The sequence below is a fragment of the Tinamus guttatus genome, unplaced genomic scaffold, assembly GCF_059628265.1.
Source record: "Tinamus guttatus ecotype Peru unplaced genomic scaffold, ASM5962826v1 Tinamus_guttatus_pri_ptg000053l, whole genome shotgun sequence".
Lineage (NCBI taxonomy): Eukaryota > Metazoa > Chordata > Aves > Tinamiformes > Tinamidae > Tinamus > Tinamus guttatus.
Window position 1 is genome coordinate 392,155 of NW_028288587.1, and position 24,722 is coordinate 416,876.

Genomic DNA, 24,722 nt, shown 5'->3' on the forward strand with positions numbered 1-24,722 from the left:
ACCACTCAGGACACGCAGGGACCTGAGATGACCCCTGTCCTGAGATGCAAAATCCCCCCAACCCCACAGATGCCTTCTTTTTTCCTCGACAGTGACCCCCAAACCCTCTTGGGAACCCAGTTTCCTCCCTTTCTCCTGCACTCCAAAATCCATTATCCACTCGGGGACCCCAAATCCCACTTTAGGGACCCCAAATTCCTCCTGCAACCCCAATGTCCCCACACCTCAGGAGCCAAGGACCCCAACTCAACCCATATCCCCCCCTCTACCCCAAACCCCACCTTGGTTGCCTGGCACCCTCCACCCCAGCTTGCCCCTTACCTGGCTGATGTCAGCTCCTCTTGGCTGCTTTTCACTTGGGTCTTCAACTTTTTGGGGATTCCTCCAGAATCCATGAGCTTTTTATGGTCCTCCTCCTGCAGCCTGTGCAGGGAAAGGTCATTGGGGGGGTTAGGGCACTCAGTTGGGGCACCCCAATATGGGGGGGAAATTACGCATCCCCATTTGGGGAGAAAAGGGAGCTGGGGGCACCCAAACCTGGGGTGGTGAGTCCAGAATACCCCAATATTATGGGTGAAATTCTCTAGGCCACCCCAATATTGTTTGTTTGTTAGTTTTGAGGGAGAAATATTGGGTAGGGTGTCAAAAAACTAGGAGCGACTCCAATATGTGGGGGGGGGGAATTTGGGGCACCCACATACTTGGCAAAAGGGTCAGGGCACCCCAACTTTTGAGTGAAGGGAGCTGGGAGCATCCCCAATACTGGGGGATTCCAGGGGACCCCAATACTGGCAGCCAGGGGTGCTTCGGGCACCCCAATGTTGGGGGTATCTGGGGCACCCCAGTATTTTGGGTGAAGGGAGCTGTGGGCACCTGCACTACAGGGAGGGGTCTGGGAGATGTCGGGGGCACCTCAGTATTGGCCGTGCAAGTAGCTGGGGCCCAACAATACCTGGGCTGAAGGGAGTCTGGGGCACCCCCAATACTGGGGAGGGCTCTGGGACACCCTAATATCCAGTGTAAATGGAGCAGGGGGCAGATCCATATTAGGAGGAGCCTGGCAGAAGTTGGGGACACCCTAACACTAAGGGTGTACAGAGTGGGGGGGGATCACCAATGTTGGGGGGGTCTGTGGCACCCCACAACTGAGGGGAAAGGGACCTGGGGGGCACCCTCCAAACTGGAGGGCTCTGTGGTAACCCAGGACAGGGGTGAAAAGAGTTGAGGGAACCACCAGGACTGGGGGGGGTCTGGCAACAATATTGGGGTCTCTGGGGACTCCTAATATTAGGGATGAAGGTTTCTGGTGGCATCCCATTGCAGAGGTGGCCCAGGGTAGCCCAAAATTGTTGATGAAGGGATTTGGGAGCAACCCAAACCCGAGTGGGAAGTGGGGCAATTCCCTCCCATATCAGGAGATGGAACCTGGGGAACTCCATTATGGGAGGGTCTCACCCTTCTATTGGGTTAAAGGGAGCTGGGGGAACCCCAATACTGGGGGAGTCTGAGCTACCCCAATATGGGAGGAAGGCATTAGAGGGCAGCCCAGCACTTAGAAGATCCTGGGGCACCCCAGTACTGGGGGGAGGCAGATGGGAGGCACCTCAATAGTGAGGGGAGTCTGGGGTACCCCAGAATGTTGGATAAAGGGGAACCTCATATTGGGGGGGAGATGAGCATCCCAATATCCATATTAAAAGGTGCTGGGGGTCCTAGGGCACCCAATATTAGATGTGAAGGGATTGGGGCACCTCAGTATTGGGGGTGAAGGGATTTGGGGGCACTGCAATCCTGGGGAGGAACTGGGACACCCCAATATTGGCTGAAAATGTAGCTTGGGGCACCCCAATCCTGGGCAGGGTCTGGGAAAGGTTGGGGGAACTAAATACTGTGGGGGTGAAGGGAGGTGGATTCACCCCAATACCAGGGGTGTCTCGGAGAGGTTGGAGACACCTCAATATTGGGAGTAGAGGGAGCTGGGGGGTGTTTGGGACCATCTGCAGAGCCCCATTTTCCACAGGGAGCCTGGGGGTCCAGGGCCACCCATGGGTGCCTGGGGGGACACCCTACCTCACCCAACACTTTGAAGTGTCTCAGCAAGGCCAACAATTTCTGCTTGATGTTGGGCTGCTGTTGCGGAGAGCGGGTAGGTCAGGGCAGAGGCAGGGGCAGCCTGGGGACCCAGCACTGCTGGGGACGTCCTGGGGACAACTCTAGGACCTGGCACCCTGGCACGTGGGGGAGCATCCTGGGTACTGCCCCCAGCTCCTCCTGCGGCACCCACAACACCCAAGGCTGCAGCAGGACCCTCCGGGCACCCTGTCACCTCCACCCTGGAGAGGCACCTGCTCACCTGGGTCCTAGCACAGCCTGGGAGCGTCCTCCTCCTCTTCTTCACTTCCTGCAGCTCCTCTTTCTTGTAGAAAAGGTCCTGGGGAACAGTGTGACAGGGTGGCACCATCGGGGGCACCTGTGGGTGCCATGCAGGCAGTGGGACACCCGTCAAGCACCCACCTGCTGTGCAGAGCATCGTCGCTGCCCTCCTGCTCCAAGTAGATGCTCTCCTCCTCTGAACAGTTGTCCCTGTCAGCAGAGCGGTCTTGGGGCACCCACGGGTGAGCACCTGGCTGGGATGCCCACCCTGGGGATGCTCCCGTGCCCCTTTTCGGCGGGTGCTGTCCCTGCTGGGGGAGCTGCCCTGTGCCCTTGGCCGTCCCCATTCCTTGCTCTTCCCCTCTGACTCCAGCGGTGTCAGCAGGGACTCGGGGCACCCGTGGGTGCCTCGGGGGCCTCACCTGGTGTCCTGCTCTTGTCCTTGTTGTCCATGCGCTGCTTGACACTTCATCCGAAGCTCGGTGAGGGGCACTGCCACGTTCTGCGCGAGCACCTGCAAACCTTGGGCGCTGGGCACCCAGGAGCTCCACGCTCACCTCCGGCCTCCCGCATGCACCACAGACCTGGGTGTCTGCGAGCTCGCTGCTCACTCTGGACACCCGCAGGCACCCGAGGACCCTGGCATCGGGGTGCCCCCCAGCAGGCGCCCACACACACCCGAGGGCCCAGGCGTCCGGGCGCCCGCATGAACCCAAGGGCCCAGGCTTGCAGGTACCGGCCTGCAGGCACACTGGGGACAGGCACCCCCACGCACCCAGGTGTCCCGGCACCCACACGCACCCCAGCACCCAGGCACCGGGGCTCCTGCCTGAGGGCACCCGAGGGGCGCACGCGCTGGGGCAGCCGGCAGCACCCGCCGGCACGTGGGCACCCAGGGGTGCAGGGCACTCGGGACACACGGCCCTGCAGGGACAATGTGGGCACCCCTGCCCTGAAGTCTGCAGGGGCTCGGGCACGAGCTCTGGGCATCCAGGCTGCACGGGGGAGGCTGCTGTGGGTGAAGGGGCCAGGGGAAGGGCGGCTGGAGGGGCCTGGGCGCCTGTGGCAGGAGGGATCGGGGGCTGTTGCGGGGAGCGAGGGGTGCTGGGGGCAGGAGCTGTGCGGGTGAAGGGTGCTGGGGTGAGGGCCAGGCGGGGAAGGGTCCTGGGCACCGGAGTCTGTGGGTGAAGGGGGCTGGGGGCAGCTCAAGGGGGAGGGGTCCTGGACGGGGCCTGGGAGGGAAGTGTCCTGGGGGTGGGGGGTCCTGGCAACAGGGCCCTGCGGCTGCTGGGGGGAGGATCAGGCTGGGGAAAGGGAACCCAAGGGTCAACGGTCCTGGGGGTGGGGGCACAAGGGGAATGGCTCATAGGGCCTATGGATCAACCGAGCAGATGGGGACCCCCTGGCTGAAGTGTTCAGGGGGTCGGGGCCCTATGGAAGAAGGGTCCGGGGAGCCGGGACCCACGGGGAAAGTGCTTAGGAGGTGGGGGCCCATGGGGGAAGGGGCCGCGAGGTTGGGCTCCACAGGTAAAGGGTTCAGGGAAGCGGGGCCCGTGGATAAAAGGTCCAGGGAAGTGGGGTCCACGGATAAAGGGTCTAGGGAAGCGGGGTCCATGGATAAAGGGTCCAGGGAAGTGGGGTCCATGGATAAAGGGTATAGGGAAGCGGGGCCCATGGATAAAGGGTCCAGGGAAGGGGGGTCCACGGGCAAAGTGTTCGGGATGTGGAGGTCCGTGAGTGAAGGACCCAGGGTAGGGGGACCTACGGATGAAGGACCCAGGGGATGGGCGCCCATGGATGAAGTGTTCAGGGCCTGGGGCCCTATGAATAAAAGGTGGAGGGGCTTGGGGTCTTCGTGTCCTGTATCCACAAGGTGGGGGCCCATGGGGGAAGGGTCCAGAGGTTTGGGCCCTTTGGAAGGGTTCAGGGAACCGGGGCCCAGGGGTGAAGGCTTCAGGAGGCGGGGGTCTACGAATGAAGGGGTCCGGGAACCGGGACCCAGGGGTGAAGGCTTCAGGAGGCGGGGGTCTACCAATGAAGGGTTCAGGGAACCGGGACCCAGGGGTGACGGGCTCCATAGGCGGGGGTCGATGGATAAAGGGACGTGGAGGTGGGGGCCCATGGGGGAAGGGTCCAGGTGATGGGGCCCTATGGGAGAAGCGTGCAGGGGACCGGGGCCCATGGGGAAAGTGCTCAGGAGGTGGGGGGTGATGGGGGAAGGGGTCGGGAGGTGGAGGCCCACGGGTGAAGGGTTCAGGGGAGGGGACCCTTCCGAGGACAGGTGCAGGGAAGAAGGGTCCAGGGACGACGGGTTCGAGAGTTGGGGGTCTACGAATGAAGGGGTCAGGGAACCAGGGACCACGGGTCATGGGTTCAGGGAAACGGGGCCCACGGGGGAAGTATTTGGGAGGCGGGGGCCCACGGGGTAAGGGTGCTGATGGGGGTGGACCCTTAGTGATGGGTACGGGAGTTTTGCGCCCGAGACAATTGGGTCCTGTAGGTTGGGGAATACAAGTTGTGGGCCCTGGGATCTGGGGTCCACGGGGGATGGTTACTGGGGGCGGGGGCCCACGGGTGAAGGGTCCAGGGCAGCGGGCACTACGGAAGGAGGGCCCAGGGAAGCAGGACCCATGGGAGAAGGGTTTGACAGTTGGGGGCCCATGGGGAAAGGGGCCGGGAGGTGGGGGTCCAGAAATGAAGGGTGCCGGGTACCAGGGCCCATGGGTGATGGGTTGCATAGGTGGGGGTGGATGGGCTCCTGGGAATGGGGGTCCATGTGTGAAATGGTACTGAGGGGGACGTCCCATGGATGAAGGGTCCCCTGGGCCTAGCCGTGGGCCTGAAGCAGCCTGATGTTTAGAGCAGGCGGCTGAGGGAACCTGGGGACTTGTTCCCACGGGTGAATGGTCATTGGGATATTGGCCTGGGGTGGAGGGTCTTGTGGGTGGGGGTTCTATAACGATGCAGACGTGGTCGGGAGTTTTGGGGATGAAGGGGCCTGGGGTTGGGAGCCCGAGGTTGAGGTGCCCAGGTGGGACGTGTCCCTGAGTGGGGGGCCCTGGTGTTGAGGGCCCGAAGGTGACGGGTCCAGCTGGTTGGGACCCAGCAGGGAGGGCTCCTGGTGCAGGTGGCCCCACAGCAAGGGCTCCTCGTGCTGGGACCCCCAGGGTGGCAGGTCCCGGTGGCAGCGCCCCAGGGGCACTGGGTGCCGGGGGCCGCAGGGCGAGGGGCGCCGCGCGCGGGGGCACCTGTGCGGGGGCTCGCGGGGCCGCGGGCTCCGTCTCCAGCTGCAGCTCCGGCACGGGGGGGGCGCTGGGCCCCACGGCCCCCTCCAGCTCCTTGGAGCGCAGCACCCGCGGGGAGCCCTGTGCCGGGCTCGGTGTCACCAGGAGGCACCCAGCAGTGCAGGGGGGCAGGGCCCCCTTCCCCCTGGAGCCCCAGCCACTCCATGGAGTTTCCCTCCTGCCCCAGGAGCCCCTGGCAGCTCTCCAGACCCACTGGAACCCCCAGCTGCACCACAGGGCACTTATGGGATCCCCTCCAGACCCATGTCTGCACCCCAGGGCAACCACTGGAGCCCCAGGTGGCTTGGGACCCGCCTGCACCCTGGGGCAGCCTGGGAACCCCACAGACCCACTGGGATCCCCTTGTTGCACCTTAGGGAACCCTTGGTGTTCCCCAGACTTCTTGGTACCCCCACCTGCACCCTCAAGCACCCATGGGACCCCCAGATCCCTCAAGACCCCCTGTGGCACCACAGGGCACTCTGGGGATCCCCGGTCCCTTGCAACCCCCTGCCTGCACCCTGGGGCACCCAGGGGACTCCATCAGATCCTTCGGGACCCCCTGTTGCAGCACAGGGCACCTTTGCCCTCCTCGCCCCTGTGCAGACCCCTTGTGACCCCCAGGCCTGCACCCTGAGACACCCTCATTGCGCTCCAGACCCATTGGGACCCCCCATCAGGTACCCTGGGACTCCCTTGCTCACCCAGACCCTTTGGGACTCCCCTGCTGCACCCTCTGGCACCCATGGAACCTCCCAGACACACTGAGATCCCCCCACCTGCACCCGGGGCATCATTCCTCACCCCCAATCCACTGGGACCCCCCTCCTGTTGCACCCTGAGACACCCATGGGACCCTTCAACCCCTTGGGACCCCCCTGCCTGCATCCTGGGCCACCATTACCCATTGGGATCCCCGTGTTGCACCATGGGGACGCCAGACCCCTTGGAGCCCCCATGTTGGACCCTGGGACACTCTTGGGATCCCCAGACACCTTGGAATCCCTCTGTTGTAAACTGGGGGACCCACAGGACACCGCTGGTCCCTTGGGACCCCCCAGCCTATACCCTGAGGCACCCATGGGTCCCACCAGACCCTTTGGGGCTCCCCTGTTTCACCCTGGGGCATCCTTGCGGCTCCCAGACCCCTGGGGTCCATTCTGCCCATGCTCTAGGGTACCACTGTGCCCCTCAAGACCTGTTGGGACCCCCTGTGTGCACCTTGGAGGACCCATAGTCCCTTTGGGACTCCCCCTGTTGTACCACTGAACCCCCACCCCCGTCCCAGTCCGCTGAGGACACCCCTGTTGCACCCTGGAATCCCCCCAGACACATTTAAACCCCCATGTGGTACCCTGGGGCATCTACGGGACACCCCTGCGAATCCTTCTTACCCCAACGCTGCACCCTTGGAATCCCCTTGGGACTCTCCTGCCTGCAGCCTGGGGCACCCCCGGGCCCCTCCGGGCCCCTCGGAATCCCCCTCTTGCACCATCGGGCATCTTGGGAAGCCCCTGGAACCATTTCCCAACCCCTGCCTGCACCCCGGGACAGGACCCTTGTGCCCTTTGGACCCCGCAGTGCTCTGGGACCCTCACCAAAAGCCTCGATGATCCATCCCATTGGTACCCCCTCCCACCAGCTTTGCCCTGCGACAGCGATGGGACCCCCCAGACCTCAAGTGCCAGGGGCCCCTTCGGCACCTTCCCCACAGACCTCTTTGAGCCCCCCAGATCCCCTGGTGTCCCCCCCGGGGGAAGGAACCCTTCGGTCCCGGCTCTCCCACCCACGGGACCCCCTTGGGTCTCACCTGGGGCTCGGCAGTGGTGGCGCTGGGGTTCTTGGCCACTTTGCGCACAATGCGCAGCCTCTTCAGGAAGGCTCTGAAGAACCTGGGGAGGATGGGGGGCAGTCAACGGACAGAGCGGGGGCCCCGAAGCCTGGGCCCATTCCCATAATCCCAGCAGGAGACATGGGGACCCCGGGCAGGGTGCGCACGAGCACACGTGTGTGCTGCAAGCAGGTGTCATGGGCATGTGCACGAGCACCAGCGTGTCTCACACACGGGTGACGTGACAGTGATCACAGGCACCCACGTGTCTCACACACGGGTGACGTGACCATATGCATGAGAACACGTGTCCTGCACACGCAGGATGCGAGTGTGCTGACAAGCACACACATGTCACAGGAGGCACTGGGGGGAAGGGGCACCCGGGGTGTCTGTCACCCAACGCAGGGGGGCACCCGGCCCCAAGGGGGCGGCTCTGGGGGTGCCACGGGGGACGGCAGCACCCAGGGGGGCCCAGCGGGGCCGGCACCCACGGGGCGGCTCCCGCCGCCGCTCACCTCGGCACGCAGCCGGCCGAGCTCCGCTTCCCCATGGCGGCCGCGCGCAGCTCCTGGGCCCCGCCGCCTGCCGCGCGCTCCCGCACAGCCCAACGGCCGCTGCCCACAACAGCCAGCAACGGCCCCAGCCTCCGGCTGCGAGGCCGCGGGGCCCCGGCCGCCCCTCGCGCCTCGGGCCGCCTCCAGCCGCCGCCTCCCGCGGTCCCGAGCGCCTCTGGCCGCACGGGGATCGCGCAGGGATCGGTCGTGCGGGACTCGCGCCGCCCGCAGCCGCCGCCGCCCGCCGCGCGCCTCGCTGCGGCCCCGGGGCCGCCGCCGCCTGCAGCCGCTGCTGCCCAACGGCCGCGTCACGTGCTGGCCCCGCCCACGGCACGCGCCACCACGCCCCCAGCCTCCCGCCGCGCGCTCATTGGCTGCTTCTGCCGCTGCCCCCCCCACCTGCCAGCGGCCCATGGCACCCGCCCCGCCCCCGGGCCCTGCCGCCGCTGCCTGATTGGCTGTGGATTAATGAATATTCGATAACATCGGTAACATTGGAGCCCAGCGCTGCGGCTGGTGCCAGCAGGGGATGATCATCTGTGGGCTGGAAATGTCCCCCTGCAGAAGCCTCTGCTCCCGCCACGGAAGAGGACAGGACACCTGCCCAGGAGCAGGAAGTTGGTTCGTTTCCTCCTGCTCCACAGGCTCTTCACGGGGAGTTAATCCATGCACCAAATGGCCATGGAGAAGCTCCTGGGATGCAGCGGGGTTCAGTTCCCTCCTCTGTGCTCCGCAAGTTCACAGGAGGTTTCCCCTTGACTAAATTTTATGTCTCTCTGCATAGGAGCTTCCTGTCTAAGCTCGTAATCCACAGGGATGGAGAGAGGGTGGCAGCTGGACACACACAGACACCTTTGGACTTTTGAAGGGACAGAGTGGTGGTGGGGTTGTGTTTCCATGTGTTTCCTAAGTAAAGCAGGACAAGGCAATGGGCAGCCTTATGCCAGACTTAGCCTCCAGAAAAACATTAATTTTGTGTCTTTCTTCTGAAGCTGGGGTCAACAGTACACCAATACACCCAAGGGACTGCAGCATGAAAGGGCCTCCGCTCTGCCTGTGCGCTCTGTGGGCTCCAGGGGAGGAGGTCAGAGTCCCAGCGTGGTCTTTCAGGGACCAAGGGCTGCATTCGGGGTTCATGTCCCTGGGAGCACTGCCACTGGAGGTGCAGAATGGTCTCTGAATTGCATGCCTGGGGCTGTCGCACAGGTGACAGTGCTGATGTCAGATGCCCATCCTTGTGGAAGGGAACCTGAGGCTCCAGGAGAGCTCAGGGGAACCCCGGGGATGCCTAGGGGTGGCAGTGAGTGCAGTCTCACCAAACATGGGGCAGCCCATGGTAGAGTCCCCCAAAGACCATGCAGCAAATGCAGGCATGCCTGGGGAAAGGAGGGCTCGGCAGTCCCTGGAGAAGCAGGGGGGACCCAGGAGGCGCAGGGAAGGAGAACTGGAGAGTGATTCATGCACTCGCAGTGAAACACCACAGGCCGGCACAAATGAAAACATCTCCTGCTCTTGCAAGAGCCCTGGGGTCACCCTGAGAACCATAGACACATGCGAGCTGTGTCAGTCGAGAGCAGACCTGTTTGGCCAGGTCTGCCGCCCAAGCCACCCACCAAGGCCAGTGCGGAGTCAGGAGTCACCCATGGCCTTAGGGCCCCACAGCCCCACTAGTCTTTCCATGGAGATTTTCCGAAAACAACTGACATGGAGAGAAAAAACTTCCAAGAGTTTTATTTGGAGCCGGCGATGGCTGTTTCCACCTAGCGCTCGTGTGGGCACATGGCTGCTCTGGGACACGACGCAGCAGCCTCTCTGTAGCCCCCAGGACACAGTGTCTGTCGCTCTGCGCCAGCCCCGGTCTCGGGGCCCTGCCGGGCTCTTTCACCTGCGCCGCTCCTCTCGCTGCCCCGCGATGCAGCGGCAGCAGAACGCTCTGCGCAGAGCCCGAAGCGCCGTCCTGAGCCGCGAGCGCCATCGCCGGGGAGCCGCGATGTCCGGAAGGGCAGCGATGCCTGCGGTGGGAAGCAGAGCTGTGGGCAATGGGCTGCACGGGCGCAGGGCTGCACCTGCCTGTCCCTGCCGCCAAGGGCTTCCCGAGGGGTTCTGTCCTCGGCACAGCAACTCCCGAGCGCTTCCTGCTGCCGGCCTCGGTGCCACCCCCTGTGCCAGGACAGACCCACTGTCCCCAGCAGGGCTCTCCACTCGGGTACGTACCTGGCTCAACGTTGGGTGTGGGGCTGCAGGAGGAGGGCTTCTCCTCCTCCTCTTGGGGCTCCAAGGCCACCTGCATGGGTAGAGCAAGAACACGCACCCATCAGCCATCAGCTGGCCCTGCTGAGGGTCCCAGTGCCCCAGGCTGCACAATGGCAAAGGGTTTGGATCAGAGGAGGCTGCCCATGGCTGCACGTCCCAAGGGAAGGGACCTGCGGCTGGCACGGCAGTGGCACAAGGCTCATTGTGGGGCTGTAGCAGCAGGGCAGGGCAGGGGGAACGGAGGCAGCCAGGGGCATGTGTGGCACAAGGGGGCTCGTGCCCTGGTGTGGAGGGGGCTGCTGCTGGGGCTGCCCCTTCCCTCCTCGCTCGGCATCCAGACCCCAGGGCTGAATGCAACACAGGCTGGAGCAGACTTCATCGCTGTGTCTTTGGCACTTGGAAACAGAGAGGAGCCGGCATCTCCCCATGGAGACATGGCAGAGGGCAAATGCCTGGGGGTGACAGTGGGATGCCATGGGCAGAGGGGTCCCAAGGGATTGGGCAGCTCTGGGCACCCCCTCTGCTCCCCCCAGACCCAGCTCACAGGGCAGCTCCCTGGGATGGTGGGTGCAGGTGAGGCGCTGCTTGCTCACCTGGGGAGCAGGGCCTGCAGCCAGAGGAGGAACCGCTGGTGCCGTGTCCTCAGGCAGTGGTTGCTCCAGAGTGGGGCTGTCACTCACAGGGGGCACCTTCTGGTCAGACGTCTCCCTGTCTGCAAACTGGCTGCGGAGGCTGGGTCTGACCCATGGCAAGGAGATGCTTCCCTCCACCTCCTGGCCTTGCAAAACCTCTTCAGCATCTTCCTCTTCCTCATCAGTCTGGTCCGCGTGCTCATCCTGCTCTGCTCCCAGGTCCTTCTTCCCACTTCTCACCTGCCACTCCTTCTTGGGAGCATGGACATAGAGCCGCTCCAGCACCTCCCACTTGCATCTTGCGTCTTTGAGGAGCTCCACTTGTGTGACCTTTGGGTTCCACAAGTCATAGAAGGAGTTTCTGGCGAGGAGCTAGAGGAGAGAGGGAGGTTTGTGAACAGAGCTTCATTTTCCACCTAGAATGGCCTCCTGGGTGCAGGGACAACTGGGATGTCACAATGCAGCTCAGCAGCTTGTCCCAGCACCGGTGGGGTTATGGCTGCCCCAGCCCTCCCTTGTGCTCACTTGTTTGGGTCGCACATTGAGCGATCCCGAGGCTGTCAGGGAGAAACGTGTCCCCTCGCCCTCCTCTTCCTCGTCCTCGCTCTCCTCCAGGCTCTGCTGCTTCCTCAGGAAGGTGCCTTCTCGCAGCTGGGCCAAGCTCTGCCCGGTGCGCGCCAGGCAGCTGCTCTCGAGCTCCTCCAGCGGCTCCGTGCGGATGCTGAGCACGGACAGGCAGCGCGCGGTGTTGTCCGGGTGCACACGCAGCGGCTCTGCTCCCAGGTGGCAGACGATGCCCACAGGCTGCTGCTTTGGGCCCTGTCCTGTCCCTGCTCGGCGAGGTGGGGCAGCCTTCCGGCTCTCTGCCCTCAGCTCTACAGCAATCTCTGCAAAGATGCTGTCCACGAAACCAGCAGGCTCGAGCAGGGATGAGCACGTGGCCTCCAGTGAGGCCGTTTCACCGGGTGAGCCGGCAGCAGCTCTGTCTTCTGCAGAGCCGCGTGGTGCCTCTGCGAAGGGCAGGCTGGGGAGTTCAGCCTCCCGGGAACCCTCCTTGGCTGGCAGCACACACTGCTGGGCATCCTGCGGGGCAGAAGAGGCTCTTTCTTCCTGGGACACCTTGGCGGGTGGCCCTTCCACTTGAGGAAGCTGCAGCTCTCCCCCTTGGCACTCTGAGGATGTCATTAGCACCAAATCCTGGTTCAGCACCGTTGCCTCCGGGCGCTGGTCCTTGAGCTGCTGGTCCACCTGCGGGGAGAAGGAGGCCTGTGATGGAGGTGGCTGCATGGATGCAAGTGGCCTCTGAAGCACAAGAAATCTCAGCCCTGTGTCCAAGGGAGGCTCGTGGCTGCACACAGCCTGGCTGAGCTCAGTCTAGAGCTGCTTGCTGAGCCTCTGCACAGAGCTCACAGGTTTGGGTGGCCCTGGGAGGACCCTGGTTGGCGTCTTTTGTCCGAGAAAAAATACTCAGGGACGAGAATAAATGAGCTCTCCTCGGAAGATCTCGTGCCTGGCTACCTCACCCCAGCTTCCCTTCCAAACCACCCTTGTGCTCTCCATGTCAGTCCCATCCCCGCTGCCTGCCTCTCCCTTCAGCCCCACTCCTCACCTCACTCCTGCTCTCCTGCAAGCCTGAGAGCCCGTCTGTGGGCTGGGAGCAGGCGTTCGCCTGCTGCTCCTTGTCCATGTTCAGGATCCTCTCGTGGGGACCTGACACTCGCACCAAGGGGAGCTGCTCCCTCCTGATCGAGCTGCTCTCCTCAGAGTGGGGATCTGGGGTCTTTTCCCTCAATAAAGGCAGGGTCACCATGGGAACCGCCCCCTCACAATGGTCTTGTGAGCACGATGCCACTGCCATCACAAAGCCCTGGTGAGTGCCATGAGGACCCCATCATGATGCCTTGGTGGAGACCACGGGGATCCCATCATGATGGCTTGGTGGAGACCATAGGGACTCCATCATGATGTCCTAACCATCTCCATGGGGATGCCCATCACCATGTTGCTACCTCCAAGTCCTGATCCCAGCTTCTGAGCCTGCATGGGAACTGCTATGAGGGGAGCAGGATGAATGTTTCTCCCTCCAGCTCTGCACTCCCCAGGCCTTGCAGAGGCTGCACTTCTTGAGGCGCTGCATAGCAGAGATCCACACAAGGCCATCGCTGTTGGTCTGCCCATTAATCCCCACCCCTACAATCCTGACTGACTCTCTGTCTGTCCCTAGGCAGAGTTCCCTGCATCTTGCTGCACTCTCCAGGGTTTCCTTTGTCCACCTCACCTGCACCTTTCCCTGCCATCCCAGCCCATCACTCCCTCACTCTTGCTGTAGTCTTCTTCTTCTTCTCTGAGTCATTCTCAATTTAAGGCTCTCCTCACCAGCTTGGCCAACTGGTTGATGATCATCAGGTGAGCAAATGGGAACAGTCTCCTTCCAGAGGAAATGTGACAACATGCAGTCTTGCTGCCTTGCTGTAGGCTCAGCTCCAGGTTCTCCTCCAGCTCCTGCTGAAAAAAAAAATGACAAAAAGAAAAGAAAATAAAACCAGGAAAAAGGGACCCTTTGCTCTTCATCCTCTCCATTTATCATTTGTCTTAAGCTGGTATGAGGGTGCATGAAAACAATACAAATTATGGTAACTGAAATGCAGAGTTAAAACCTGAATACTTCGGACATGTTTCTCCTTCTTGTATCAGTGCATGCCCAGATGTGCAGAGCTGCTGCTGCTGGAGGCCAGTTCTGTGCATTGCTGTGCCACAACAAAGACCACTCCAACGGCACTCACTGAAGATTCCAAGGCCAACAGGGAAATCAGCAGGTTGTGAGGAAGCCCCAAAATGCCTTCGCCCACTCTGCCCCTTGACAGCACCAGCATCACCTTTGCTCTCCCCAGCAGGCCACCAAGCACGGGAAAGGGGATAACCAAGGGGTGTCAGGCACCCAAAGGCCATGCCAGTGCTGTAGGGACCATGGGTGTGCGTGTGCAGGTGCTCTAGCTGAGCACACTTGTGTCTGTCACACTGGACTAGCCTGAGGGACAGGGCAGGACGGCTCCCAGAAGCACACTGCTGTGTTCCCCTGTGCTTCCCTGGCACAGTTAACCGCGGGTGACATTCCTCCTCTCCTGGGAACTTTCCAGGCCAGCCCAGCTGGGTCAGGCAGCCCCAACAGGAGAGGGGGTTGCTGCCCCAGGGGACTCTAAAATACCTCTGGGCATGTGACAGAGATAAAGAGGATGACCAGGAAGGGCACGTTGCTGCTGAGAAAATTCCTGTTCCTTCTGGATGAGGACAGTCTTTCATGTGGCCACACTGAGGACATCAGGCCCTAGGGACAAGAGAAGAAGCCTGGAGAGAGGAAGACTCGCCCTGGGTAGAGGAAGACTGGGTCAGAGAGCACCTAAGGAAACTTGATATCCACAAATCCATGGGCCCTGATGGGATGCACCCCAGAGTGCTGTGTGAGCTGGCAGAGGTCATAGCTAAGCCACTCTCCATCATCTTTGAAAGATCCTGGAGAACGGGGGAGGTGCCGGAGGACTGGAAGAAAGCCAATGTCACACCAGCCTTCAAGAAAGACAGGAAAGAGGACCCAGGAAACTACAGGCCAGTCAGCCTCACCTCTGTCCCCAGAAAAGTGATGGAACGGCTCATACTGGCCGTTGTCTCCAGGCACATGGAGGACAAGAAGGTGCTCAAGAGTAGTCAGCATGGATTCACCAAGGAGAAATCATGCTTGACTAACCTGATAGCCTTCTATGATGGAATGACCAGCTGGATAGATGAGGGGAGAGCGGTGGATGTTGTCTATCTCGACTTCACCAAGGCTTTTGATACCGTCCCTCACAACATCCTCCTGGGCAAGCTCCAGAAGTGTGGGATAGATGAGTGCACAGTGAGGTGGATTAGTAACTGGCTGGAAGGCAGAACTCAGAGGGTGGTGAACAGTGATAAGGAGCCCAGTTGGAGGCCTGTAGCTAGTGGGGTCCCGCAGGGGTCAGTCCTTGGTCCAGTCCTGTTCAATTTATTCATCAATGATCTGGATGAATTATTATTATTTTTTTTTAATTTCACCAGAGTATTGTCCCCTCACAGTCATGGCCTATGACCGCTATGTTGCCATCTGCAGACCTTTGCCCTTTGCCTCTTCTTGGTCACAAGGGCACACTGCTGCCTCATGGTGAACTTGTCGTCCACCATGACACCCAGGTCTTTCTCTGCAGAGCTGCTCTCCACAAGGTCGGTTCCCAGCCTGTACTGGTGTCTGGGGTTATTCCTCCCCAGGTGCAGGACCTCACACATGACCTTGTTGAATTGCATGAGGTTTTTCACTACCCAGTTGTCCAGTCTGTCCAGGTCCCTCTGGACGGCAGCGGAGCCCTCTGGGATATCAGCTACTCCTCTCGGTTTCGTATCATCAGCAAACTTGCTGAGGGAGCACTCTGTGCCTTCATCCAGGTCATTGATGAATAAATTGGTGCCTAAGTAAGCATTAGTAATTTATGATTGCCGTGCTGTTTGTGCTGCAGTAATTCCCCTCCCTCTCTGATGGGTGAGTTAATGTAGACTCAGCTGAATTGCACTCTGAAGATGTGGTAAGGGAAATGATGGGCACTGTCTCCAGCAGCAAGTTCACAGAATCACAGAGTGGTTAACATTGGAAGGGACCTCTAGAGATCATCTAGTCCAACTCCCTGCTCAAGCAGGTACACCTAGAGCATGTGGCACAGGGTGGCATCCAGGTGGGTTTTGAAGATCTCCAGAGAAGGAGACTCCACAACCTCTCTGGGCAGCCTGTTCCAGGGCTCTGTCACCCTCACAGTAAAGTTCTTCCTCATATGGAGATGGAACTTCCTGTGTTTCAGCTTGCATCCATAATCCCTCGTCCTGTCACTGGCCACCAACAAGAAGAGTTTGGCTTCATCCTCCCTACATTCACCCCTAAGATACTTACTTCTACATGTTGATCAGATCTCCTCTCAGTCCTCCCTTCTCCAGACTAAACAGGCCCAGCTCGCTTAGTCTTTCCTCATAGGATAGATGCCAGGATCCCATTAGCCTTCTTGGCTATGAGGGCACATTGCTGACTCATGGTTAACCACTTGTCAACCAGGATTCCCAAATCCCTCTCTGCGGAGCTGCTTTCCAGCAGGTCAACCTCTAGTCTATACTGGTTTCTGGGGTTATTCCTCCCCAGGTGCAGGACCCTGCACTTGTCCTTGTAATGTGATGCTGGGCAATATTTCTAAATGCCTCTGCCTTTGCCTCTGCCTTTTTTTCTCCTCTACATTGCCCTATTAGTCTGGAGCTAAGTAACGAGATCCCAATCTACCCAAGCGGTATCTGCTGGTTTGAGTGCCCTGAGGTATCTGACAGTTTTAGTATCAGAATGAACCATCCTTATGCTTTGCAGGTCTGTCCTTAAAGACCTGCTGGCTTTCCTGAGCTCTGATGTCCTTGAGAGCTGCCTCCCCCGGGGATCCCCCACCAGTCCCCTGAACAGGCCAGGAAGTCGGCTCTTCTGAAGCCCAGTCTCTATTCTGCTACTGTCCTTCTGCACTCCCCTCAGCATTAGGCACTCCAGATTCTCATGGTCACAGCAGGCAAGGCAGACACTGACTATCCCATCCCTGATCAGTTTGTCCTTGTTTGAAATGTCCAGATACCAGTAAGGATCATCCTTATCAGGCCATCTGGCAGCTGTGCAAAAAAAGTTCTCTTTAATGCCCTCCAAAAGCCTCCCAGACTGTTTGCACCCTGCAGTTTGCCTTTCCAGGTCGTGATAGGGGGATTAAAGTCCGTTCAACAAGAACCAGGGCCAGTGATGCACACATTTTTTTTATACTGCCAAGAAATAGGAGAGCTCCCTCCTGAGATGCTCACCCACAAGCTCTCACTTCAAACCTTGCCTCTTCCAAGGAAGAGCTTCACACATCCAATCTGCTCCTTCACACAGAAGGCATCCTCCCTCATCGTCCATTGATCACCATTCCAATGATATTTCTGGCCTGTGACAGCTTGCACATCTTCACGTGCTCCTGCCTCTACTTCAGGCTGCCTACACTTGCATATATTTGGGCTATAGAGCTTCAGCTGTGGCACAAAGAACAGGATGGTCACAGAGAAACATGTTACGAAAATGGCAAAGACACTGGGTGTGCAATGGCCCAGTGCAGAGCAGAGCCATGCCGTCATATATAGCAGGAACAATGCAGTGGTGGAAGCAGCTCCCCACTAAGAAAGTGAATCCAGCAGTGTCCGAGGCCAGGAAGACACAGAGCTGGGCCATTGAGAAAGAGCAGGAAAGGGGGTTCTGCCTGAGATGACTCTGTGGCTATACTGGACCTATGACAGATTTCTTGCACAAATCTCCAGGAAGGACAAGGTGCCCCTGCCGATGTCCATGGACCCTGACAGCCTGTGATCCAGCCACGCTTAGGTCCTCATTAGCCCAGTCCCTGTTCATATAATATGATGGAGTGGGCAGACATTGAGGGGAGGAGAGCAAGAAGGGTTTGAGAGTGCAAGAACCTCAAGATACCTTGGTGTGATATGTCTCTCATTTATGCAGCACACATGGATGTAGATGGGATGAACTTTCCCTGCAGACAGTGCTGGATTTCATTTGTTTGGATTCAGTATGGAACCCTAGGATTCCCTGCAGCACTTGCCCAGAAAGTGCTCCAAAGGGGATAGTTTCCCTGTAGGTCCAATCTGCTAGAGACATATGGTTGAGCTGGACAACCCAGGCATCTGACAAGGCTCTTCCAGCACTTTTCAATGCCATCAAATCAAGTGTCTGCACTGAATTACAAGAGCTGCTGGTTAATACTGGAATCTTCCTATGCCTCAGCTGGAGTGAGTGGGGCTGTAGTTGTGTTTGGCACCAGGAGGTCATTTCAGATAGCCAAGACAATTCCCCACCTGATCCTCACCTCATCCTCTAGGATGATGCAGGTCCCCCAGTTCCTGCATCAGAGCTAGCAGACACTGACACCACATCTGTGTGTGGCACATCTGCTTTGGAGCACATCTGTCTCTTCAGCTGTCACCAGATATCTGTGTGTAAGCAAGTGACTCTCCCATCTCCAGTGATTACAGCAGGATCTTATACAGAGTACACATGCACACCTCTATATTGTGCTCACTTTTTTTGGCAAGGGGAATCCCACCGATGGCGTCTGTGGAATTTACAGGAAAATTCTGAATATCACTTCAGACCCAGGCCTGGGGGTCTGAATTCTGTAATGCCCAGATTGATTAATCCTAATCAAAATCTGACCAGTGTCTCAGTGAGTTGGCTTTTGTCCCATCTAGGCATCCCTGTCTGATTGAGAGGTGAAAATCATTCTTCCAGAGTGGGACATTCACAACTTTCATAGCTCCTAAACCTCTGATGAAATAAATTGCAATGTTGGAACTTCTCTCCACTCACGAGAAAAGGAAAACAGATGATTATTTTAGTTTGCTTGAGGGAACATTTCCCAGGAGGAGGGGGCACAAGGGACAGAGAAATTGGTGAGTTCAGCTGGGCCTCTGCTCCTGAGCGGGGCCAGGTTCCTGGGACGGAGGCAGCTCGTGGCAGCCTGGCAGCACTGCCCAGAGACAGCCGAGTGCAGGAGCAGCTCCTGTGCCAAGAGCAGCAGGGCTGCGGGCACTGCCTGCTGCTGCGGACAGGGGAGGAGAGAAGGCAGCGAGGGGGGAACGGCAGTGTGGAGCGGGAGCACACAGGAGACCTCCACAGCTCTTGATATGGTGAGTTTGTGCTTATAGGACAATGCTACGGAGCTTCTTGAAGGGGACACAAGAACCCATCACGCCCCATGGCTGGCAGCATTTTTCTCTTCTTTATCCTGGCTTTTCCAGTGCAGAGGAAGAGGAGCTGCTTGAGAGCAGGGATTCTCTAACATACCACCTAAGGGCAGGGCATCCTGCTGCCTTCCCCAACAGAAACAGCAGTGATGTGAAGCCGGGGTGTGCAGACAGGGTGAGAGGTCTGCACTTCAGAGCAGGGTCCCTGCACCCAAAGGTGCTGTGTGCCCGCAGCAGTGACTGTGTCGCCTGTGAAGGTCAGCACTCAGCCTGCCCAGGGAGCTCCCCACAGCACTGAGGGGAGAAGTTCTGGGTGGGAGGATTATCCTCTACCAGGACAGGCTCCTTCTCCTGCTGGGAGGGTGCTGCGGGGGTCAGGTCTGCTCACAGGTCTAGCTGTGAGCACATTTCAGGGAACACTTTGCAAAAGGAAAGGCAAGGCAGGTATTGAGATGGTGCTTACAATTTCCTTCCACTTGGTAAAACGGAAACAAAACTGTCAGATTTGGACAAGAGACTGAGACTCATTAAGAGATTCAAGGAGCTGCCAATGAGTCTGCCAGGGACATCTGAATGTCCCCTCAGCCATCCCTTACTCCATAGACAGCACCAGCTTCTCCTGGGCTGCTGCAGCAGGGTCTATCTGAGCTGCTCCTTAGCACCTGCAAACATGGGGGTGCCCCTGGACAGTCCCCTGCTCCTGGGAGGTTTCTGCAGGAAGAACTGGGCTCATTTGTGAGTGTCGTTGTCCTTCATGTGAGTGAGGTGCAAGTACATGAGAATGAGGGGCAAGGCTCGGTGATGAAGCAGGTCCCATGACAAAGTCCTAACAAGGTGTTTTTGTTTTTTTTTTTTCCTTTTGGGATGCACATGGGTTTATGCTGAGAACGATTGAAGCGCCAAAAATTTCTGCTCTATCAAATAATTTTCCCACAGTGAGGAGGCACCTTTGTGTGTATGTGTGTACACCATCATATATATTATTTATACGCACACTTATATATCATCAGACTCCTCCACTTGTCCTTTTGCAGAGAAGATTTGAATTCTAAATGTTGAAGAGCCCTGCCATAGAAGGGGTGGACATTGTCTCCTGCAGCTTGTGTGCATCAAAGCTACTCCTTCTCTCTGCAGTGCCTGGAATAAGGGTGCAGGGTGCAGGGTGCAGGGTCAAAGGAGGCATGAGGACAAGGTCTATTGCTAGACATCTTGACATATAGAAAGGGTAAGGTCTATCCTTGTTTCTTTTTGATTGTTGTTCCCCGTTGTTGGAGTGAGATCTGGTGTGGCAGACTCAGATACAAATATCTCTGTTGAGGAGGGCAAGACTGATGGGGGTGAATCCCTCACAGAGCTCTTCTCCTTCAGATGCAACTGGTGTGAGGGCTGTATTCAGCTCTCATACTGGTGAATGGAGAATATTCCCACTTGGTCTCTGGACTAAGTCCATTCCAAGAAATGTAATATGCCATTCCAAGGCATCTCCACAAATACCACTCAAAGACTAGTGCATCTATTTCCACCTGCAGCAAAGCAGAAACAACTCCTCCGGAGCTATGGGCAGGAGTCCCTGCTGAACTTGGCACACTCAGCCAGTTCAAAGTGGAGCACCAGAAAGGGAGCTGAAATAAGGGAGACAGGAAATGTGTGGAGTTCCTTGAGAAAGTGAAATGGTTTGGCTCAGAAAAGCCTGGCTTAACTTTGGCTTTTTTTCCTTCCTTGGACAGGACTCCTGGGCCCCGAAGGAACTAATGTCCAACAGCAGCTCCTTCAACGAGTTCCTCCTCCTGCCATTCAGAGACACGCGGGAGCTGCAGCTCTTGCACTTCTCGCTCTTCCTGGCCATCTACCTGGCTGCCCTCCTGGCCAATGGCCTCATCATCACAACCGTAGCCTGTGACCACCGCCTCCACACCCCCATGTACTTCTTCCTCCTCAACCTCTCCCTCCTCGACCTGGGCTCCATCTCCACGACTGTTCCCAAAGCCATGGCCAATTCCCTGTGGAACACCAGGGTCATTTCCTATTTGGAATGTGCTGCCCAGATATTTTTCACGGTCTTCTTGTTTTCAGCAGAGTTTTTTCTCCTCACAGTCATGGCCTATGACCGCTACGTTGCCATCTGCAGACCCCTGCACTACGGGACCCTCCTGGGCAGCAGAGCTTGTGTCAAAATGGCAGCAGCTGCCTGGGCCAGTGGCTTTCTCTATGCTCTCCTGCACGCTGGGAACACATTTTCCCTACCCCTCTGCCAAGGCAACATGGTGGAGCAGTTCTTCTGTGAAATCCCACAGATCCTTAAGCTCTCCTGCTCAGAATCCTACCTCAGGGAAGCTGGGATTATTGTGGTTAGTGCCTGTTTAGTCTTTGGGTGTTTCACTTTCATTGTGCTGTCCTACGTGCAGATCTTCAGAGCTGTGCTGAGGATCCCCTCAGAGCAGGGCCGGCACAAAGCCTTTTCCATGTGCCTCCCGCACCTGGCCGTGGTCTCCCTGTTTGTCAGCACAGGTGCATTTGCCTACCTGAAGCCTCCCTCCATCTCCTCCCCATCTCTGGATCTGGTGCTGGCTGTTCTGTACTCGGTGGTGCCTCCAGCACTGAACCCCCTCATCTACAGCATGAGGAACAAGGAGATCAAGGATACCATTAAGAAAGTGATTTCATGGACCTTTTTAAGCAGTGGTAATTTTTCCACATCTCTCCACAAATGACTCTTTCTGTATCCCATAACTGGATTGAGCCTTGTTTCTTCAAGTTATTCTTATTATGACTTTTACTAGTGATAATAATTGTTATCCTGTTGCTACAGAACTACTTGTATTCATTCCCCTTTTTACGGTGCCTGCTCTGTCTCACCTGATACCCTCAATTGTGTTGAATGCTGGACAAGGACTGGCTCCCTAACAGTAATCCCAACAGTCTCTGTAATAAAGTAATTTCTATCAGTACAGTGTGTGAAAGCTGGGCTTTTCCTCCAAAGATGGTGTCAAGAATAGGCCCAAGGACTTGCACCCCTCAAGGGCCTGCTGCACAGGATTCTCCATGGGTTCAGCAACACAGAGCTCAGAATCATGTAATGATCTTTCAGAGACCAAGGGCTGGTTTGAGAATTCCCCTATCAGAGTCCAAGGATAGTGGAGATGCTGAATGGTCATGGATTTACACATGCACAGCTCTCCTACGTATTCAGGCACAGTGTCAAAGGGCTGTTCTCATGGAGGGGAAGCTGGAGGTGTCAGGAGAGCACTCAGAGATCCTCCTGGGACAGCATATGCCTGGATGGACTGTGAGTAGAGCCTCATAAAGGGAGAGGTCCTCGAAGATGGAGTTTCTTTGAGGTAAAGCACTGGGGATTCGCAGGCAAAAGAGGACTCTGCAGTCTCAGGAGAGGCAGTGAGGACTCAACTGTCAGGAAGAAGGGAGAACGGAGAGCCCTCTGGGTCACCTTCTATCAAACACCAGGGGCAGGATGTATAGGCACAACTGGACACAACGAGCACCCTTGGAAATGCTCTGTAGTCCAGGTGCCCTGGACTGTGCAGTCATCTGCAGTCCCCCGGAGGCATTAGAGGTCGTGATACCCATTTGGTTGGGTCTGACTCCTACTCCTGGTCACAGGGGCACTGAAATGTCACCCTTAGCCGCTTTATCTCCCCTCTCTCCCCTCCAAATCCTTCCCAGCTCTGGATCTCTCTGTACTGGCCATTCCGTACTCAGTGGTGCCTCCAGTACTAAACGCCCTTGTCTACAGCATGAGGAACAAGGAGCTCAAGGAGGCACTGAGGAAACTTCTATGGGTACAATGTCAGTGCCAAAAACTGTCCTGTGTGCAGTCACTTGTCATTCCCATGTACTTGGCATGAAACATGTGCTCTTCATTTATTTCTTTCTGAATTTTGACTCTTACCTTCCTGATAAAATAATAATAAATAATTATTTAAAATACAATACAACAATAGAGCAGGAACAAAAGGCGCACTAGGGAAAATACAGGCCTGCTGCTAAATGGGCCAAGAGTCCTGGTGAGAGAGGACACAGAAAAGGCCACCTTTGCCACAGGCTTTAGTGCTAAGAGTGACCCTCAGGAATCCTAGGCCCTGGAGACCATGGAGAAATGGAGAAAGGAAGACTTTCCCTTGCTGGAGGAGGATCTGAGAAGCGCTCACTTCAGCAAACTGGACACCCACAAAACCATGGGCTCTGAGGGGACTCTCTTGCACTGTTCGGTGCACATGTCTGACAGAGCTCCATGAACTGGAGAAATCGAGTCCCTCCAGTTACACTGCTTGTACCTCTGGCCCTTCGCAAGCGACCTTCACACATCAGAGACTCTCTGAGCACCGCCTGATAGATGCAAAAAGGGGCTCACATTGGAATGCTGCATTTAAGACACTGCATCTCGCACTGCTTTCATGCCTCCTGAGGGTTAGCTTGCTTCCCTTTACCCCTTCTCTGTTTGTCACACTGCACCATTGCATGTGTCACGATCATATCTCAAAGTGCACAAGTGGCAATTTCTCCTCTGGTGTTATTCCTGTGTTTCACACCTCAGACAACTTCACCTGCCACCTGCATGGTCAAAGTGACAACTGGGAATAGAAGAAGCTGAGCGCAAGGAAAGACCTTGCTCGACCTTGCTTGGTCTTGTTACAGGCATTGCCTGCTTCAGGCTGGGCTGCTTTTTCTTGGAGAGCAGCAAGATAAAAGGCATCTTTCCCTTCTTTTAAAAGTGATCTGGCAATAATTTGCATCCTGCTTGTAACACACACTTGCTACTCAGGGCCACAAGGCCCGGGGGCTTGGGGCATGCAAAGGAGCACAATGAGAAAGAAGATCACCTGCACAGCTCTGGGGCAGATGGGGCGACGGGAAAAAACAGACGCCACTGGAAAGAATGGTCTTATTTCACTATTTATATTAAGGCAGTACGGAATGATACATTTAACAAAATAAGCTTATTACACACTGGTTTTAGCAACAGACAAAATAAGTAAGGTAATGCACCTAACCGTTACTATACGAGAAAGAGAATAGTGACTAAAAGATACATCACCAATTGCCTAAATATGCCATCATATGTCATCATCATCCAGATCCGCAGTCGCTGGGGAGTCCCTGTTGTGGTGAGGATTTAGAGAACCTTCCCGGCAACTGGGAGGTCTTACGTGGTGCATCCACCCGTGAGGTCTCCAAAATTGTGGCAAGAGTGTCCATCTTTTATAGAGCCAAATCAGCAAATCATGATAACTTGCATTTTGATTGTGAGCGGTAACATCTGATGTGGCATACTTTCCCTATCATGTGGGATGGGTATCTTGTCAGAGACAAGGCCTCGGGTGGGAGGGTTCCCTTCAAGGTAAAAAACAGCCACAGAAGAGCTTAAAAATCTACATTTTAATAAGCCTCCGTGCAAGCTGGCATGAACAATTCTACAGGCGAGTGTTGTGCACTGCAAAGGCAGTGTTGTATTCATCTCTAAGTCAACCCCGACTCGGGCCTGTCGTTCAGGCCCTGGCACTTCAGTTCCTCATGTTGCACTCTGTCGTGACACACCAGGTTGTATTCGTTCCCACATTGTGGGGCTGCCAAGAGATTTCCTTGGTAGTGGGAAGCAGCATGAAAAGAGGAAACAGGACCAAAATACAGCTTGGGAAGCTCACATTGGGCAATAGGATGAAAAAATATCACTTAAAGGGTAGAGCAGCTACAGGGCACCCAGAGTGAATCTGTCACCACCCATGGCTTTGTCTTTCAAGAAACATCCACTGAGGATGGAAAAGCTCTCAAGGAAGGGAAGGAGAACCTCTTGTGAGAACTTGCTGGGGAAGCAGATTGGGTGTCCATAGTCTGCAGGGACGCAGGAGCAGGTCTAGGACGACCTGTGGTAGAGATGGCCAAGGGCACTGCCAAGGCCCCAACAGAATGGAGGTCTTTATCCTCTTGACTATGGCTGTTCCATCTGTCACCGAGGCCTACCCCGAAT

At 57.2% G+C, this 24,722-nt stretch overlaps 1 protein-coding gene across 1 annotated transcript; it reads left to right on the forward strand.

Moving 5' to 3' along the window:
• The first annotated feature begins 20,835 nt into the window (after window positions 1-20,835).
• Window positions 20,836-22,495, forward strand: LOC148595855 (olfactory receptor 14C36-like). The gene is made up of 2 exons (XM_088540080.1): window positions 20,836-21,421; window positions 22,491-22,495. The coding sequence occupies exons 1-2, from the start codon at window positions 20,836-20,838 to the stop codon at window positions 22,493-22,495; spliced, it is 591 nt and encodes a 196-aa protein (XP_088396206.1).
• The last annotated feature ends 2,227 nt before the right edge of the window (window positions 22,496-24,722 follow it).